Source organism: Juglans microcarpa x Juglans regia, chromosome 2D (genome assembly GCF_004785595.1).
Source record: "Juglans microcarpa x Juglans regia isolate MS1-56 chromosome 2D, Jm3101_v1.0, whole genome shotgun sequence".
Classification (NCBI taxonomy): domain Eukaryota; kingdom Viridiplantae; phylum Streptophyta; class Magnoliopsida; order Fagales; family Juglandaceae; genus Juglans; species Juglans microcarpa x Juglans regia.
Genome location: NC_054596.1, coordinates 38,628,822 through 38,646,228, shown reverse-complemented (window position 1 = coordinate 38,646,228; position 17,407 = coordinate 38,628,822). Strand labels below are relative to the sequence as shown.

At 34.4% G+C, this 17,407-nt stretch overlaps 3 protein-coding genes across 3 annotated transcripts; 1 reads left to right on the top strand and 2 right to left on the bottom strand.

The window, feature by feature from the left end:
• Positions 1-292: 292 nt before the first annotated feature.
• Positions 293-2,639, top strand: LOC121250679 (pentatricopeptide repeat-containing protein At1g08070, chloroplastic). The gene has a single exon (XM_041149862.1). It carries the CDS (start codon positions 334-336, stop codon positions 2,551-2,553), a length of 2,220 nt encoding a protein of 739 aa, XP_041005796.1. The 5' UTR covers positions 293-333; the 3' UTR covers positions 2,554-2,639.
• Positions 2,584-4,154, bottom strand: LOC121250680 (early nodulin-93-like). The gene is made up of 4 exons (XM_041149863.1): positions 3,807-4,154; positions 3,108-3,169; positions 2,910-2,985; positions 2,584-2,825 (listed from the first exon to the last, which is right to left on the bottom strand). The coding sequence occupies exons 1-4, from the start codon at positions 3,898-3,900 to the stop codon at positions 2,731-2,733; spliced, it is 327 nt and encodes a 108-aa protein (XP_041005797.1). The 5' UTR covers positions 3,901-4,154; the 3' UTR covers positions 2,584-2,730.
• Positions 4,155-11,681: 7,527 nt separating this feature from the next.
• On the bottom strand, positions 11,682-13,692 carry LOC121251200 (protein kinase PINOID 2). The gene is made up of 2 exons (XM_041150565.1): positions 12,966-13,692; positions 11,682-12,732 (listed from the first exon to the last, which is right to left on the bottom strand). The coding sequence occupies exons 1-2, from the start codon at positions 13,538-13,540 to the stop codon at positions 11,880-11,882; spliced, it is 1,428 nt and encodes a 475-aa protein (XP_041006499.1). The 5' UTR covers positions 13,541-13,692; the 3' UTR covers positions 11,682-11,879.
• Between the last annotated feature and the right edge of the window lie 3,715 nt (positions 13,693-17,407).

The following is a 17,407-nucleotide window of genomic DNA, read 5'->3' as shown; positions in this document are numbered from 1 at the left end:
TTGCTTATCTAGCTAAAAAAATACTAAACCCCATTACTTGATCTAAATGGTGAAAAAGAAATCGGGGATATTTAGTTGTATCATTTCATTGAAGATTGCTATAAATAAAATTATTTTATAATAGGTTAATATAATTTCCATACTTTATAAAAAGTATAAAAAATTTTAGAAAATTTAGATTTTCATTTATTATCTTTTAATTTAAGCAAAATCGTTTAAAAAATCGTATATATCATTTTTTTTATTGACAGAGAAAATTAATATTTCAAGTATTGTTGTATATGTGGTTGTTCAAATTTCTGGGGGAGAAAGAGATAGACCAAGTACACAAGAATGCTCCTCTCTCCATCTTCGGTACCGGTGCATATTTTGGCCTCCGCTCTCCATGTCGCCCCAGCGTCTGATCCTCCATATAAACTCCTCGAAAGCCACCCATCTGTTCTCCTCCTCTCCAAATGCAAAAGCATCCACGGCCTCAAACAAATCCACTCTCACATCGTAAAGACCGGCCTCCACAACACCCTCTTCGCACTAAGCAAGCTCATCGAGTTTTGCGCCACATCGCCCTTTGGCGATCTCCCTTACGCGCTCTTACTCTTTGAATCCATCCCAGAGCCCAACGTGTTCATTTGGAACACAATCATACGAGGGCACTCGTTGAGCTCCGACCCAATACTGGCTGTGGATTTCTATGTCCGTATGCTTCTGTGTGGGACACAGCCGAATTCTTATACTTTTCCTTTTGTTTTGAAGTCTTGTGCGAAAGCTGGGGCCACCCATGAAGGGAAACAGATCCATGCACACGTTTTGAAGCTTGGGCTTGAGTGCGATGCCTTTGTGCATACCTCGCTTATTAATATGTATGCTCAAAATGGTGAATTGGACGATGCGCGTTTGGTGTTTGATAAAAGCGCTTTTCGAGATGCGGTGTCGTTTACGGCCCTGATTACTGGTTACGCTTCAAGGGGCTATATGGATGCTGCTCGTCTGCTTTTTGACGAAATTCCTGTGAGAGATGTGGTATCTTGGAATGCTATGATTGCGGGCTATGCTCAGTGTTTTCGGTTTAAAGAGGCATTGGCTTTCTTTGAGGAGATGAGGAAAATGAAGGTCCCGCCCAATGAGAGTACCATGTTAACTGTACTCTCAGCTTGTGCTCAGTCGGGGTCTGTTGAACTGGGAAATTGGGTGCATTCTTGGATTGAGGACCATTATGAGCTAGGTTCAAATCTCCGGCTTGTTAATGCACTTATTGATATGTCCTCAAAGTGCGGTGATTTGGAAACTGCTCGAAGGTTATTTGATGGAATACATCAAAGGGATGTGATTTCTTGGAATGTCATGATTGGTGGTTATACTCATATGAGCTTCTACAAAGAAGCATTGGCGCTCTTTCAGTTAATGCTAGGATCAGATACTGAGCCTAATGATGTGACTCTATTAGGCGTTCTTCCAGCTTGTGCTCACTTGGGTGTTCTTGACCTTGGCAAATGGATTCATGCATATATAGATAAGAACTTTGAAAATATGACCAATAGCTCTCTTTCGACGAGTCTAATTGACATGTATGCTAAATGTGGAAACATAGAGGCAGCAGAACAAGTCTTTGATGGTTTGAATCCTAAAAGCTTGGCTTCCTGGAATGCGATGATATCTGGGTTAGCAATGCATGGACATGCAGATAAGGCTATTAGGCTTTTCACACAAATGGTCGATGCAGGACTCAAACCAGACGATATCACATTTGTTGGTTTGTTATCTGCTTGTACTCATGCCGGTAGACTAGAACTTGGACGCCAATATTTTAGTTCAATGATCCATGATTTTAATATTTCACCAAAACTGGAACATTATGGATGCATGATAGATCTTCTAGGCCGAGCTGGGATGTTTGATGAAGCAGAAGCGTTGATGAAGAATATGGAAATGGAGCCAGATGGGGCCATTTGGGGTTCTCTTCTTGGAGCTTGTAGACTTCACGGACGTGTTGAACTGGGTGAATACGTCGCAGAGCATCTCTTTGAATTGGAGCCCGAAAACCCTGGGGCTTATGTGCTTTTATCAAATATATATGCAGGAGCTGGTAGATGGGATGATGTGGCAAGAATAAGAACCAGGCTGAAAGATAAGGGAATGAAGAAAGTTCCTGGATGTACCTCCATTGAGGTGGATAGTGTTGTTCATGAGTTTCTTGTTGGTGGTAAATTACATCCCCTCAGCAAAGACATCTATAAAATGTTGGACGAAATAGATAAACTTTTGGAGATGGCTGGGTTCGTGCCGGATACATCCGAGGTGCTTTATGACATGGATGAAGAGTGGAAGGAAGGGGCCTTGAGTCATCATAGTGAGAAGTTAGCCATTGCTTTTGGTCTAATCAGTACAAAGCCGGGGGCCACAATTAGAATTGTGAAAAATCTTCGCGTGTGTGGAAATTGTCATTCAGCTACGAAGCTGATATCCAAGATCTTCAATAGGGAAATTATTGCAAGAGATAGGAACCGTTTTCACCATTTTAAAAATGGTTCTTGCTCATGTAAAGATTATTGGTGAAATGTTGTAACTTGAAAGAGATGGCATATGTATATGAAGATGATTTGCATTAATAAAGCTGATGGCCGGAAGCCCATCTTTATTTATTTATTCTGAAGATGGGTTTACATGATAATTGGCTTCTAATTTGTCAAACGAGGTAGAACAATAATTGCAAGCCATATTCGTGATTGGAATTTATACTTCATCGTTAGATAATTTCTTGAACGAATTCCTCCTAGCTGTTGCTAAAACGGTCTTGTCAGCAACTATGAAATATGCTGCTCCGGCCACTGCCAGTAAATAAATATTTCCAGTGAGAATTTGATAATGAAATAACATGATGATGATGATGATGATGATGATGTGATGCTAACCTGTGGAGATTATGAGAGCTTGAGCAGTGTGATTGAGATTGGCTCTTGCCCAAGGCAGCATCCTCACACTAGCCAGCTGTGTATAAAACATAAAATGAGTAAATGAAAACATTTGAGCTCTTTTACTAGTGGTTTATGGATCTTTGTGAAAACCACTCTTAAGAAAAAATTGTGACAGTTCTGAGAAAGAAAACTGACTGTTGGAATGGCAGTGGCAATACTAGCAACAATAGCTGCTTTAGCTCCTGCCATTACACCGTCTGCTTATCCATGAAAGAAGAAACGAAAAGATATTGAAGTAAGCTTACAATATACCCAGAGAAGCTTTAAGGTGTACTAAAGTTTTATTATCAGATTATCTAGCTATAGCTGTATGCAAAATAATTGCAGCATCCATCATGGCTTTCAAAATCATCAATCTCATCCCTCAGATCAGTCAAATTTCCATCTAATAATTCAGTGCATTAGTAAGCTTGTCAAAAGCAGAAGAAGAAGCAAGGAAAGGAAGAAAACGACATAGGGTTCATAAGCATGGTCCCCCAAAACCAAAAGGGAGCTCATCTTTATGCATGAAAAGCATGAAAAAATGGCCACAATGTTGCTATTGGGTAGTAAGGGGACTATGGAATATTAAAATCCTACCCCCATAATTAGGACCACTTCATCATAATGATTTTTGTGGATACAACCAATGCAATTGGAAAGATAGACTCCACTTGAATCTTATGAAGCAGAACATCATGAGACCACTCACATGACATTCAAATCCATTATATCCACTACAGTCTACTAGTCTGCCATGAAAAAGTTTTAAGTTTGCTTGAACTGAAATTATGTCTTGCAAAAGGTAAAGAAAATAAAGGGCAAAAAGCTACAGCAAAAGTAAAGCAAAGATACCATGAGAATAGCGCTTGGCCAGAGCCAGCTTTTGGTCAAGATAAGCCAGGGTATTCCTCTCCAGAGGGGACTCAGCCACATAATTTTGTGCCATTTTAAGAGATGGTAGCTGAAACAATGGCAATGGAAGAACAAATCAACAGAGAAGACAAAGGAGATTTGAAGGTTTCGGATGAAGTGGTTGTGAGAATTGTTCGGGTACTTAAATAAGATTTGGGAGTAGTTGATGAGACAGTGAGAGCCTCAGCTGTTGGGTGGGAAGGAATTTGATGGTTTCATTACGAGTCTAATGTCAGAGTCACTAGTTTTTACTTTCCCCCTTCGGTTTCTGTTTCGTCGGTTGATCGCTTGTTTCAGCACTCCAAAAAATGCCGTGTTTTTAAAGGAATATTAAATGCAAATACTGTGGCAATTACAGTCATACAATTGGTTATGAAAAAAGCTATTCTTGTAGCTCGTTGGGGTTTTTTATTTAGTGATTAAGTAAGTATATTGTAATAATATTATGATTTTTTTTAAAAATATATATTTAAAAGTGTTAAAAATATATATATAAAAAAATAAAAATAAAAACAATCAAAATAAACTAGCGGGAGCCCCAGCGGTGGCTGTAGAGCCACCAAATGGTTATTCCAAAAAACTGGCAGCCATTTTAATTCAATCATAAATTAGAAATTCTTGTGTGAAATATAAAGAGACATGCAAAGAGGGTATTAGATGAAGCATTTAACTCTAATCTCATGAATTTTCAGTAATTTATATACTTATATATATATATATATATTTCATTTTGCTCTAACAAGGTTATTTTTGTTTATTTAAGAACAGAAAGAAGAGAAGAACATCACACATCTTAATTTATGGAAGGAAAAAGATTTTTTTTTTTTTTTTTTAACACACTAAGCATATCATTGAAGTTGATCTGACCATCATAAAAAAAATGATATTTTAAATTTGTTATAATTATAGTGATAAATTGTAAATAATGAATGTAATTAATAAAATTATTACACAGAAGTGGGAGCTAAAGTATAAGGCAAGAAAAGGAAGTGTAGTCGCTGAGAGATGATGCAGAAAACAAGGGGCACTCAGATCTGCTCACCATTATCAGCCTAGGTTTCAAAACAGACGCCAAATTCTAACATAATAACATCATTTTGATGTGATTTTCTAACTTCAATGCTACTTTTTTAAAGTCGATTGCAGAAACCCACTGAATGGTTTAGGACAAAAGCAAAACATCCTTAAAAAAAAGTAAAACCATGGGTAGTAGGTACTGTCCTGTCATCTGCTTTAGTGCTATGCACCTGCCAATAATATTCATGGGATTGGACCAAAGGTCTCGCATTTTCCATTAATGTTTGTTGATCTACTTTACCGTTGCTGACCATAGTTATTAGCACTCCCAACATGTTTGATGGATTTCTCATCCTTTTTTCACCCTTTTTTCTCGAGTCGGTTGCCTAGGTGAAAATTATTAGATAATCTCAAAGTATAAATGACGTATTATTTTCAATTTATTACAACATCTCATGATATTAAAATGAAAAATATTTTAATCACAAAGTAATTATATAAAAGTAAATCTACGAATTAATGTGATTTAATGCGGTATATTAAATTATAAAATTACTTTTATTGTAAAATAGATCGAACAGATCATATGAAGATACGTCAATTTATAAATTTAATTTTATGTAATCATTTATTTTTATTGACGTAGCATAAGTTGCAAAAACTCTTGTTCTACTCAGGATAGTAGTACCTGGCTCAATCAAATACCAGTGCCAACTTTTTATCAGTTAATTAAGATCTTCATGTGCTAGTTTCATGATAAGATTTAATAAAAAAAAAAATCAAAAATTGATATAGTTTAAGGTGAGACAATCGTAGGTGCCTCCTCCCCCTCCCTCTCTTTTAAAAAATAAGGGCTTTAGATCTGATTTTTGTCGAAGGAGAAACTCTTGGCCTCCTTCTCCTCCTCCTCCTCTCTTTCCTTCCCTCATTCCGGTAACTCTCGAGAGACATGCGCCGCACAAGCAGATTTACAGGTCGAAAATCATTCGGAGGAAAGTGAAGGTTTTACGAAAATCACCGCGCATGGTTCTCACCCGCTACCCACATCTGCGCGTGGTCCTCATGCGCCACCCCTTACGGCAGCTCTTCTCAACACACGCGCCAGATCTCCGGACTCGTCATCACCAAACCTTTTAGATTTGATTTTTCTGACTGAAAAGAGACAAGTGTGTTGCCTTTACGGGCTGTCACAGATTCTAAATTCTACTTGAGTTGGTCTAAGCTGTAATCCGTCATTTTTCACATCTATCTTACTGCTTTCCTTCTTGGTTTTCTTATTGTTAATTAAAATAAAAAATAGTTCGTCTTTCATATGTTTGTCTGTAGAGGTTGAGTCCTCTCTTTCTATGAATAGTGAGATTGAGTCTCTATTTAGGTATAGAGTATTGTCTCGTAGACGTTTGTCTATAGAGAGTATTAGTAATAGTGAAGACCAGACCAATCACAAAAAAAATAGTGTACTGGTAGAATTTCAAATGTATTATTTTGATTTATGATGTCATTTTTGATATGGAAACATCTCAAAATGTATCCGGTAGATGTAAGTTTCTCTAATAAATGAATGATGAAAATTTCCCTTCAAAAAAAAAAAAGGAGAGACAATCGATTGTAAATTTTTTCTTAGTATAAAATAAATTTAATTTGACACAATAAATTCCATTAGTTTAAAAACTTTAGTTTCACTTATGGGATTGAATTAAAGAATTATGATGTACTTATCTGTTGGTAGGTAGGGTCAAGTTGTTTAGGGTTCCAAACCCATAGTTTTTCCATAATTTAAATTAATGATATATTTGTAAAATCAGGTTATTTTTATAAATTATTTTATAAAAATACTTCTTATTTAAACATAAATAATGATATATATAAATCCAAACTTCAAATATACAAATTTTCTACGAGTCTTTTACAGAAAATTGAACACCTGTCATAAAAAAAAAATGGTGAAAACCCTACCTTTTTTTTTTAAGAATTCATTTTTATTTACAAAAATTTACGCAATCATTTATGTCTCGTTTGATTACAATTTGATAAAAGTTATAATTTTATAAAATATTATTATAATATTATTTTTGTTAAATTTAAAAATTTTAAATTATTTATTATATTTTTATTAAAAATTTAAATAAATTATAATAATTAAATAAAATAAAATGAGAGAGAAAGTTTGTGTAAGCAAGCCAACCTGGAGCTTTCGGGAGAGGATCTTCCACACCCTGGTCAAAACCATCATTCTGCGAATCCCCAGGGCTGGGTTTTAGGCAGAGAGCAACACTTTGCAGTCTCGAACCATGATCGTCCTCGCTTCGATCTCAGCTTTATCAGACACTGAAAAAAAAATATTAATGATAGTCATCTAATATATTTTACAATATATATATATATATATATAATAAAAATATTTTAATAAAATGTTATTATTTTTATAAAATAATTGACAAAAATATTTTATTTTAAATATTATTATGTAAAGTTTCGTGAAAAATGATATTTTGATATTTTTGACAACTATTATATATGGCATGAATTTCATACTACAATTGGTCTCTGACTGTGACCCACGTCATCCACCTCTGTTTCATTGATGATCTTTTTGCTTTTCTATTTTTTGAATTTTCCTTCTCCTGTTTATCAAAGCTATATCTATTTTGTTTTTTAAATGATGTGGTTTTTGTTTGGCACAGCAGAAAATGAAAAAAGAAAACATGGCCCACATTGGTATATATGCTATAATTTTCTTTAATTATGTGTATTAGAAAAACTATTAAGGATGGAAACAAAATGTCTCAAATTCATCTCATCTCATTATTATAATTTTTTTTAAATTTTTCATATAAAATATAATAAACAATTTAACTTTTTAAAATTTTAAAATAATAATAATATTAAAAAATAATATTTTAATAATATTTTATTCAACTTTCATCTCAAATCAACTCAGAATCTAAACCTTACCTAAATTACTCAGATTTGTTGATGGTCGATATGTTGGAGGGAGGATTTGCATGGGATATGTTATATGGGTTGGAATTAAGTTCTCTACCTGTGTTGGAAGGTTCACTTCTGAATATCTGATAGATCATAAAGATACAATTTTAGGAAAATAACTTCAATTATAATTTAATATAAATTAGGTCTTTAATAGACCTTTTAATACAAGGCAAAGCTAACAGGCTAACACATCAATTTTAGTATTAAAAAACAAAATTAAAATAATTCTTTTTTGAAAAAAAAAAATGCTGTGGTTTTGCCACACCACCCCTTGCAAGTGCCAAGCTCCAATCCACATAGGGTGGTTTTCGCCACCACGTGTCGGGTGGTTAGACCATCCATTTGGATTTTGTTTTTCATTTTTAATTAGATTGTTATAAATAATATGCTGCATTTCAGCATTTTTATAAAACAATATAATATGAATGTACCAGTCGTTTATTGTTGGCACCTTATCTTAAGCATAAGTGCTTTCTAATCTGATCACATCTTATTTATTTCATCTTATTTTATTATTTAAACACAGTTTAAACATAAATATTTTTTCATTTTTAATTTTTAACTTTTTCATCTAATCATTACCTAATTATTACAATTTTTCCAAGCTTCCAAATAAAATATAAAAAATAATTCAACTTTTTCAAATTTTAGAACAAAATTAATATTAAAAAAATTATATTCTAAATCTCTTTTAAGTTTTTAACTTTATAATTTTTTTATTCAATTTTTTCTCTCTCCTTTCTCAAAATCCCATAAAAATCTTAATTCAAATCATTTTACTATTATTCACAAATCATCTTATTACTATTTACAAATTTCTCATCTCATCTGTGTAACCAAACGAGACCTCATAGTCCATATTGCTTATAGAAAAACTCTATTTATAAATCAAATCCACACCTAACTAGTAAAATATTTACGTAGCATAATTTGATTTGGAAGATAAATTTTAAATTTTTAACTCTTACAAGTCAAATCTTATTATTTAAGTGATCATATATATCGCTGTGTACTTTATACACCAATTTGAGAATAGAATAACTACTTTAGAATCAAAACAAAATAGTAGAGCCAAATTAATTAAGTCTTGAGAAAAACAATATGACCGTTTTTAAACTTAATAACTTGGTGACCAAACGATATTATCTTACGACGTTTTGATTATTTATTCTTTATTATTAGAGAAATCATCATGATCATCAGCATCCTAGCAGCTAGCTACTGCATGGTTTTCTTCCATTAATATTTCCTGTAAGTTCCTTTTTAAGCCTGATTTGCATTCATTTGCTCTTGAATATTCAAAGATTTTAAAGTCGAATTAAAAGCTAGCATGCATGCAGTTAGCTAGAGATCGATGCTACCAAAGATTCTCGTGAAACAGAAAAGCTAGCATGCATGAAGCACGCTTAGGTCGACGGGGAAGAAAAAAAGAAAGAAGAAAAAGAAAAAAGAAAAAGAAGAGAAAAGCAAGAAGCACAACAACTATCGACTCTATAAAGCAAAATGGAAATATGGATGCAGACAAGCTAGACGACTACTTCACATCAAGCCTTTGTCTTTGACTTGGGTCGCCATGCATGCCTAGCTCCTTTATTCATCTATTAAGTATTAATGGGCCTTCCCAGATTTTGCTTGACATCTATATAATATTATATATATATATATATATATATATATATATATATATATAAGATAAACCGATGATGATCATGAGCATCACTTCTTTGCTTTTTCAAAGCTTTATAAACTTCGGCCATTGAAATGAGCAGAAATATGTTGATCATACTATATATCACTTTCTCACTTAGGATTGTTGTAAAAGAATGTCCGCGAAAGTATATGGATGGAGTTTTTCTCTAAATTGGGTCGAGAAAAACTCGATCCATGTAGATAATTTTCATGTTTCTCTTGAGCATGTGCATGACAAACACTTTATTTTTTTTTTTATTGAAGGGATATCGATCGTAACATTTTTTTAATTTAAAAAAATACGTACTTGTCATATGCTCGAAAGACAGAAGTCATAACTTCTATATTTTGGTTGGAGGAAAAGTTTATATCAAAAGTTTAATATCATATATATGTCATAATAGACATATTTTTATGACAATTAGTTTTAAGTGAATTTGCAGCTCATTACGGTCTAAGATCTATGCCACAGGATTGTTTAGATTAAGAGAGCTTCTTAACTCATTTCATTTCATTATTATAATTTTATCAAACTTCTATATAAAATACAATAAATAATTTAATTTTTTCAAATTTTAAATTAAAAATAATAATATTTTATTCAACTTTCATATTTTCTCATCTATTCTCAACTCACTATTATATCTCTCCTCGAAAGAGAAGCAAGAAATCAGCTTAAGTTGTATATTCCATAGATCTAATATTGTAAGTCAAAGAGGAATTACAATAAAAAAGAAGCCGAGAAAGGGTTCAAATGATACGTACATATATAAATATTACAGCCCCGTGTCACTTTGGCATGCAGCATGAAAATTCCGAGTGGGGAAGAAGCACGCGTGCTGCTGCAAGCTGACCACTGACAGTTGCAGACCAAATTTCCAAGAATGGGGTTAGCAAAAATGGCAATCCAATGAAGCTGATTCAGCCTGTTGACCTTTTTCAAGCTGGAGCTGACTGAGTAGTAGTCTGGACTCTGGCCTCCTGATCAAATTAAGACCGTCAATTCTTCATTGATTTGACAGACAACTGATACCAGAGTTGAATTTTAATCAAGAAAAGTATGTGACCTTGCTATTGTTTTTCTAATGCTGAGAGCTGCAGATTATGACTGATCAGTGGCTCAATATATATATTTATATAGTACGAAGAAATGCCCATTTTTTTATTCATGGTAATGATGGATAAACATCCTGTAATTTCTGTAAAACAGTGAGTATAGCTTAGAAAATGCACCACTGCCATCATTGTTTCTGCCATAGCTGTAATCTCATGTTTATCTTGGTAAAATATACCAACCCTGGTACACATATATAGTTGGATAAGCATATTAAAAAGATGAAAATGGGTACTATTTTGGCAGAATTTTGACCCAGGAAGGATGCTTAATTAATAGCTAGCATTGGTAAATGCAAGATTAGTACGTACGTACTGACATTTTGATTATTAATCTTCTTGGTTATGATTCATTCAAAGAAAAAAATTAATAAAAATAAACCTTCTCGGTTATGATGTTGTGGTCAATACCATAACGTCCATTCTTGTGGCATTTGTCTCAAAGTGGCCGTCCTCACAAGAGACCATCTAATCCTAATTTCTTCTTACAACACAGCTTTTTTATACAGTTTCTACAACACAATTCCCAACTTTTCTGATCTTTTCCTTAAGTATAATTATTAAAGCCACTTAACTATTCATCAAAGGCCAAAAGGTTAAAAGAAAAGGGTGATCGATCTCTTGACAAGGGAAAGAAAAAATGGAAAGAAGAGAAAGAAGAAGATGGAAAGGATGAAGTTTGTTTACTAATTTGTTTCTTTGCAGTGTTCGGTGAAAGGGCATGTGAATGCGAGGATATAAAAGTCCCCATATGAGGAAAGTAGACAATCTTTTCAAACTTGAAAGAAAGAAAAGGTTCCATTTTCCTTTTGATAATATTATTTTTTCCTTCTATAATGGAGAAAGTAATTATTGTGATCACATGAGTTCACTGAGTTCTCTCATGAGAATCACATCGGGACAATTATGGGATCCATGATCTTCTTTCACACATAAGCACGAGTATTAATTATATGCGAGAGAGAGAGAGAGAGAGAGAGAGAGAGCAAATAGTACCCAAAAAAGTAGTATTCAACAATTAAATGTACCAAACAAATAAATGCAAGTTCAAAGCAATATAGTGACTTGGTCTTAAAATAGATATCTTAAACTTATAATAAATAATTACTAGGAAAAACAGAGGAGAACATGAACTCTTTCTTTGGTGTCATGCATACATGATATGTGCTTTTCTGCTTTACCTATTTTTATTTACATCTAAAATTAGAAGTAATCAAAATGATGAGGGATCTGATATGGTTCATCCCTCTCTTTCTTGCTTAACTTTGGTAACAAAGCTGATCTACTCCTGATGATCATCTTGTCATGTAAATCTCTAGGGACCTCAGGTGGTCTGACTGACCTAATCAAAGCCCAATTCACACCCTTGAAGAACTCATGCCTCTTGATCTCAACAGAACCCTTTAAGCTTCCAATTCTCTTGTTGGGATTCTTCACCAAGAGCTTACATATGAGGTCTTGAACTTTCACCATCTCTTCAAATTCTTTGCTGCTACTAATACCAATTTTTGGAAAGGTCAGTGGCTGTTTAAGGATGTTGATGAGAGTTTTCTCATTGTTTTCACCTTTGAAAGGTGTTCTACCATACAACATTTCGTACAAGAACACCCCCAAAGTCCACCAATCAACTGCACTCCCATGGCCTTGCCCTGAGATCACCTCCGGCGCCAGGTACTCGTGTGTCCCAACGAAGGACTTTGAACGAGCATTGATTGGCTCAGCCACCAGTTCTGGATCAAGTTCCTGGACATTAACCTGTTCTGTTATTGTCGAAACATTAGCTTTGTTTCTCTTGTTGGAGGCTGAGAAACATGACAGCACAGGCTGCATGGGTGCAACACAAGAAGGTGTCGAGCATTTTGCATACTTGTCATTGGAATCCAAGTACCGTTTTAGGAGCTCAGGAACAACATCGCATTTGAGTGAAAGATCGAAATCCGAAAGCATAACGTGTCCATCTTCTCTGACCAGCACATTTTCTGGCTTAAGATCTCTGTAAACAATACCCATCATGTGGAGATACTCTAGAGCTACGAGTGTCTCAGCAGCGTAAAACCTGTCACATTTCCACAGCATTTACTTAATTAATTTTAATCCATATAATAAAACGTATACGAAAAAAATAAAAATAAAAATAAAAAGTAAGCATAATGCAGTAGTACTAGCCAATCACTTGTTGCAACGTCGAAACTAATTCACTTCTTGACTTTGTTGCTAACAAGAAGAGAGCTTCCACAAAAGAAAATATTAACAGCTTTTAAAGTGATTCTGAAGATCAAAGAGACTTACCTAGCAGATGAAATGCTAAAGCGCTTCCCGGGCTGTCTTTGTCGAGCGGCGTACAAGTCTCCACCGGGACAAAACTCCATGACCAAGCAAGAGTAATGAGAAGCCTCAAACTCAGCGTACAAAGTTGGCAAGAAAGGGTGATCAAGCATACCCAAAATCTCCTTCTCCATTTCAGCCCTCTGCAGTTTCTTCCTTATGGCGAGAGCTTCTTTGTCCACCACTTTCATGGCGTAGAAGCACTGCGGCAACCCCACCACCGGGTTCCGAATCTGGCAGAGATAGACGTTCCCGAGGTCGCCGCTGCCGAGGCGGCGGAGGAGCCTGAAGTGGTCGAGCCCCACTGGACCTTTTGAGCTCCGGAGACGCCGCATGGCTTCCCAGGCAGCTTGGTTAGCCTTATGGGGCTTGTGAGAGCTTAGCAGAGAGGTGTCAGTAGTAGTGGAGTCGCAGACGGAAACCGAGCTCCGGCGGCTGCCGAAGCTGAGGTTGCTCATCCAGCTCCGGCTAGAGTCCGGCACGGTTATAGAGGAGCAGCTGCTGTCATAGTCGGATTCATCTCTGGAAATGGAAGCCATTGTTGTTTGGGGAGCATGTACGTGTAAATTAAAAGACTGCAAATATGTTTGAGAGGTTTTGCTTGCTTTCCCAGGCTTTATATATACACAAGAGTACTTCGTGGGTACTGTTAATTAGCGCATGAATATTTATGTAATGTAGTTTGGAGGATCGAAGTTCCCAAAGTACTACTTTTGCTAGCTAATAGAAATTGGCCCCAACTTTTGCCTAAATAATAAAGTAGTACTGCTTATGTTTTATGTGGTTAGGTAAATGCCACTACTATCCACTGATTATCACAACACTGCCACTACCATGATCACCTTATGGCCCATCTCGTCTTCAAACAAATAAATAAGCTTTATACCCTAATGTGATGAAATCTCCCTAATGTTTAGCTTAGCACATATATAAAAACCGGATACCATCGCGATGTGTTATATATGTAATCCCCGACTTGATTATTAGAGTGACTGATCATATGAGATCCAATATTGATTGAGGAAGAGAAATTCTAACAAATTATAACAATACGTGATTTTTGATAAACCTAAACGAGATTACAATTTATAAGCAAATAAAGAATTAGTACTCTTAAAAGTACTCGAGGCGCAAAGCTGATGATCATCTGCATGTTGAGATCAGTTCATGAGTTGCCTACATTTTTTGGTCTATATATATAGTTTTAGTGCAAATCATGATCAGCAATAATAGTACTACGATGGAGTCGTATATCTTTTATTTGGTGGCATGCTGCATGTTGTAGTAGTACTAGTCGTTCGTGTGGTTTTGAACTGAATAGATCAATGATCTGCAGGAATGAAGCATAGTGTTAAGAAAAGAAAAAGAGATTTGATGTTGGGTTGGGCATGCTAACTGACAGCACCACTAGGTTTTGTTGGTTCAAAGGTGGCTTCCAAAAAGGAATGTCCAAAGCATATACATATATATATATATATATATATTGTGTGTGTGTGTGTTACACTTTATATACAGTACTACAGAAAAAAAAGCATTGTAACTTGAAACTCATTATTATTTGTTTATATATGTTATCTTTTTAAGACATTTCATGATCAAATGGCCTTCACTACTCTGATAGCTTAAACGTACTTATAAACTATGATGCAGTATCCAGCACCAGCCACCTTAAGAGTACTGTGTATGAGAGAGAGAGAGAAAGAGAGAGAGCATGTCTCCCATGGGGGCCAAAGCTAAAAGACCCACATATATATATATATATATTTCGTACACATCAAATTCTGTGGCATTCTCCAGGTTCAAGCCTTCATAAAAGTGATCATAGTACTCAAGTACTCCCACAAAAAATAAAATTGAGAATAATTACTAGCTAGCTAGATAATTAATTTGGAGTAAATTAATAATTATAGAGAGATTTTAGTAATATTATATTATAGGAACACCAGAAAATCATATCATTTATATTTTGAAAATATTTAATAATTTTATATTCCATAAAAACGACATCGTATGGGGGCATCAAAGAAAGCCGACGCAATTCTGCAGTTTCGCCGGTCAAACATTGCCACGTTGAATGATGATTTCTATTTTCCTTCCTCTCGGGTTTTGAGTCGTGGTTTCAAAGAAAAGACGGGGAGTGTTTGGTAATTGCGGTGGATTTTTTTTTTATTTTTTATTTTTATTTTTTTGGGTTGTATTAAAGGAGATGTGTAAAGTTCGGGGGAGTGGGGGCACGAAGCACCCGTGCCCCCAAATAATTTTTCCACCTCAATAGAGAGAAATGATGGTAACTTTTTTATGACATTCTTGTAATGCATGTGAGGCTATCTAGGGACCTTTGTATTGGGTCCATAATCCATTTATTAGGATATTTCCAATAATTTCATATCTCCCATCCATATTTAATCTATCCGCTCCTTTAGACTTGACATTTTCCCTCCTTTTTTTTTTTTTTTTTTGTCTTCTTTTGCCACAACTTCATTAATATTACTTTTAAGGATTTATGTTTGAGTTTCAAAGAATTCTAGTTTTCAGCCAATAAATGAGTTTTTATGTTTCTAAAATGCAAAATTATTAGAGAATTAAACATTGTGTTTAGCCAAATCATATATTTATAATATCGAACAAATTTACTAAGCTAATTAGCTTAAAGTAATAATCACGATTTTACTTAGAAATCTTCGATCGATACCCATTAAGAAGTTTGAATAACTGTAATCTAATTCTAAAAGACAATGATAAATTTTGTTTGCAACATATAAACAACATTTTTTTTATAGGAATTTTATGCATTAACTACTATTTACTTTCACACCTCACACCTATAGTTTTTTTTTTTCATAAGATGTGAGGGTGTTTTTCGTAGAGTGTGGAGGTAATGAATAGTGACTAATGAAAAAAAAAATTCTTTTTTCTTTTTATAATTTTTCTTTCTATAATTGTGTATATAATGGAAGACAATCATGTCAAATTCAAATCAGATAAGAAACTCAAAGTTAAAATAAAAAATAAAAAAAATAAAATAAAATAAAAAACCTTCAATTTTTTCATGATGTGTAGTCATTCATGTTCATATCATTGTTCTCAAACAATGCAAGCTATTCCTAGATTAATGCTTGAAATGCAATGGAGAAAGAAAATTACCAATTTTTTAGCCTAAGGAAAGCAAATGGAGGCATTATTATTGCCAATAATTTCCTCCCTATCATTATTACTCCCATATATTGTGTAATTGAACTCAACATCATCTCTTTCACTTCTAGAAGATTATTTTATAAGTTGGTTGTGTTCTTTTAAGCATAAAAACACATTGGATACCTTGCTCCATTGGTTTTATTTATTAGTAATATCATTGATTGTGTTGTTGTGTGCATAATCTCTTGATCATCAAACCCATTATATAGAGAGGCATTATATACATGCCCTACCTACCTTCTAGACTTTCTTGTCATTTACCCCATTCCGTGATACGGATCTTGTGGCCCCATGATCCTAATTTCTTTCCATCATCATTGTTCTTTAAAGCAATCATCCATTAATCCAACAAAACATTGAGCACTTGATTTTCAAGACAAAAAGAAAAAAAAAATGCAATAAAATGTAATGTGGTATAGGTGAAAATGCAGAGGATGTTGGGGAAGATCATAGCACATTTTGTCCTGCATTTAATGGGGATTTGAACCACTTCAGAAACCTCTTTGATTTCTAGCTTTGTACGTTTCATATAAAACAGACAGTCAACATTTATATTTCTTTTTCTTTTTCCTTTTTTCTTCCTCTTTCCATTCTATCCCTCTTTTTCTGGGCAGGATCTTATCATTTACTACTTTTGGTTTCAGTTTCAGGCAGCATACCTAGCAAGAATTGCAGTGTTGCAGAGTGGCAAATATATTGGAAAACTCAAACCTCCATCACTTGCCCCATACATTCTTCTCCCCCTACCATCAGGCATATATGAAATGTCTACCAACCAACCTTCCTTCCTTTCAGCTTTCTAACCCCTGCTAAAATTTCAGTAGGATTCATGGAGTCAGCTCTTACTTTGATCTAAATTAGTTAATGTCCATTGAATGGGGCAGATTCTGAGTCCAAGTTAGTCTAGATATATTTGAATAGAAAATTTATCGAGTACCGACAAAATATAGAGGATACGGTGCTATCATCATATGATAGGATGAGAATACTACGTCGTATTTATATCTCGAACCTATTTTGTAATTACTTTTTCAAATAAGAGTAGGTTTCTTATTGTTAGTTATGATGCTTGCTAGTTGGAATGGACGTTAGCATGTCATATTTTATGGATTCAAATTAGTGGAAGCTCTGAAATTTATGAAGATATAAGAACAAAAATCAAACTGAGAAAGCACCACTTGAATATTGTAATGGCCACCTGACAACCCCAC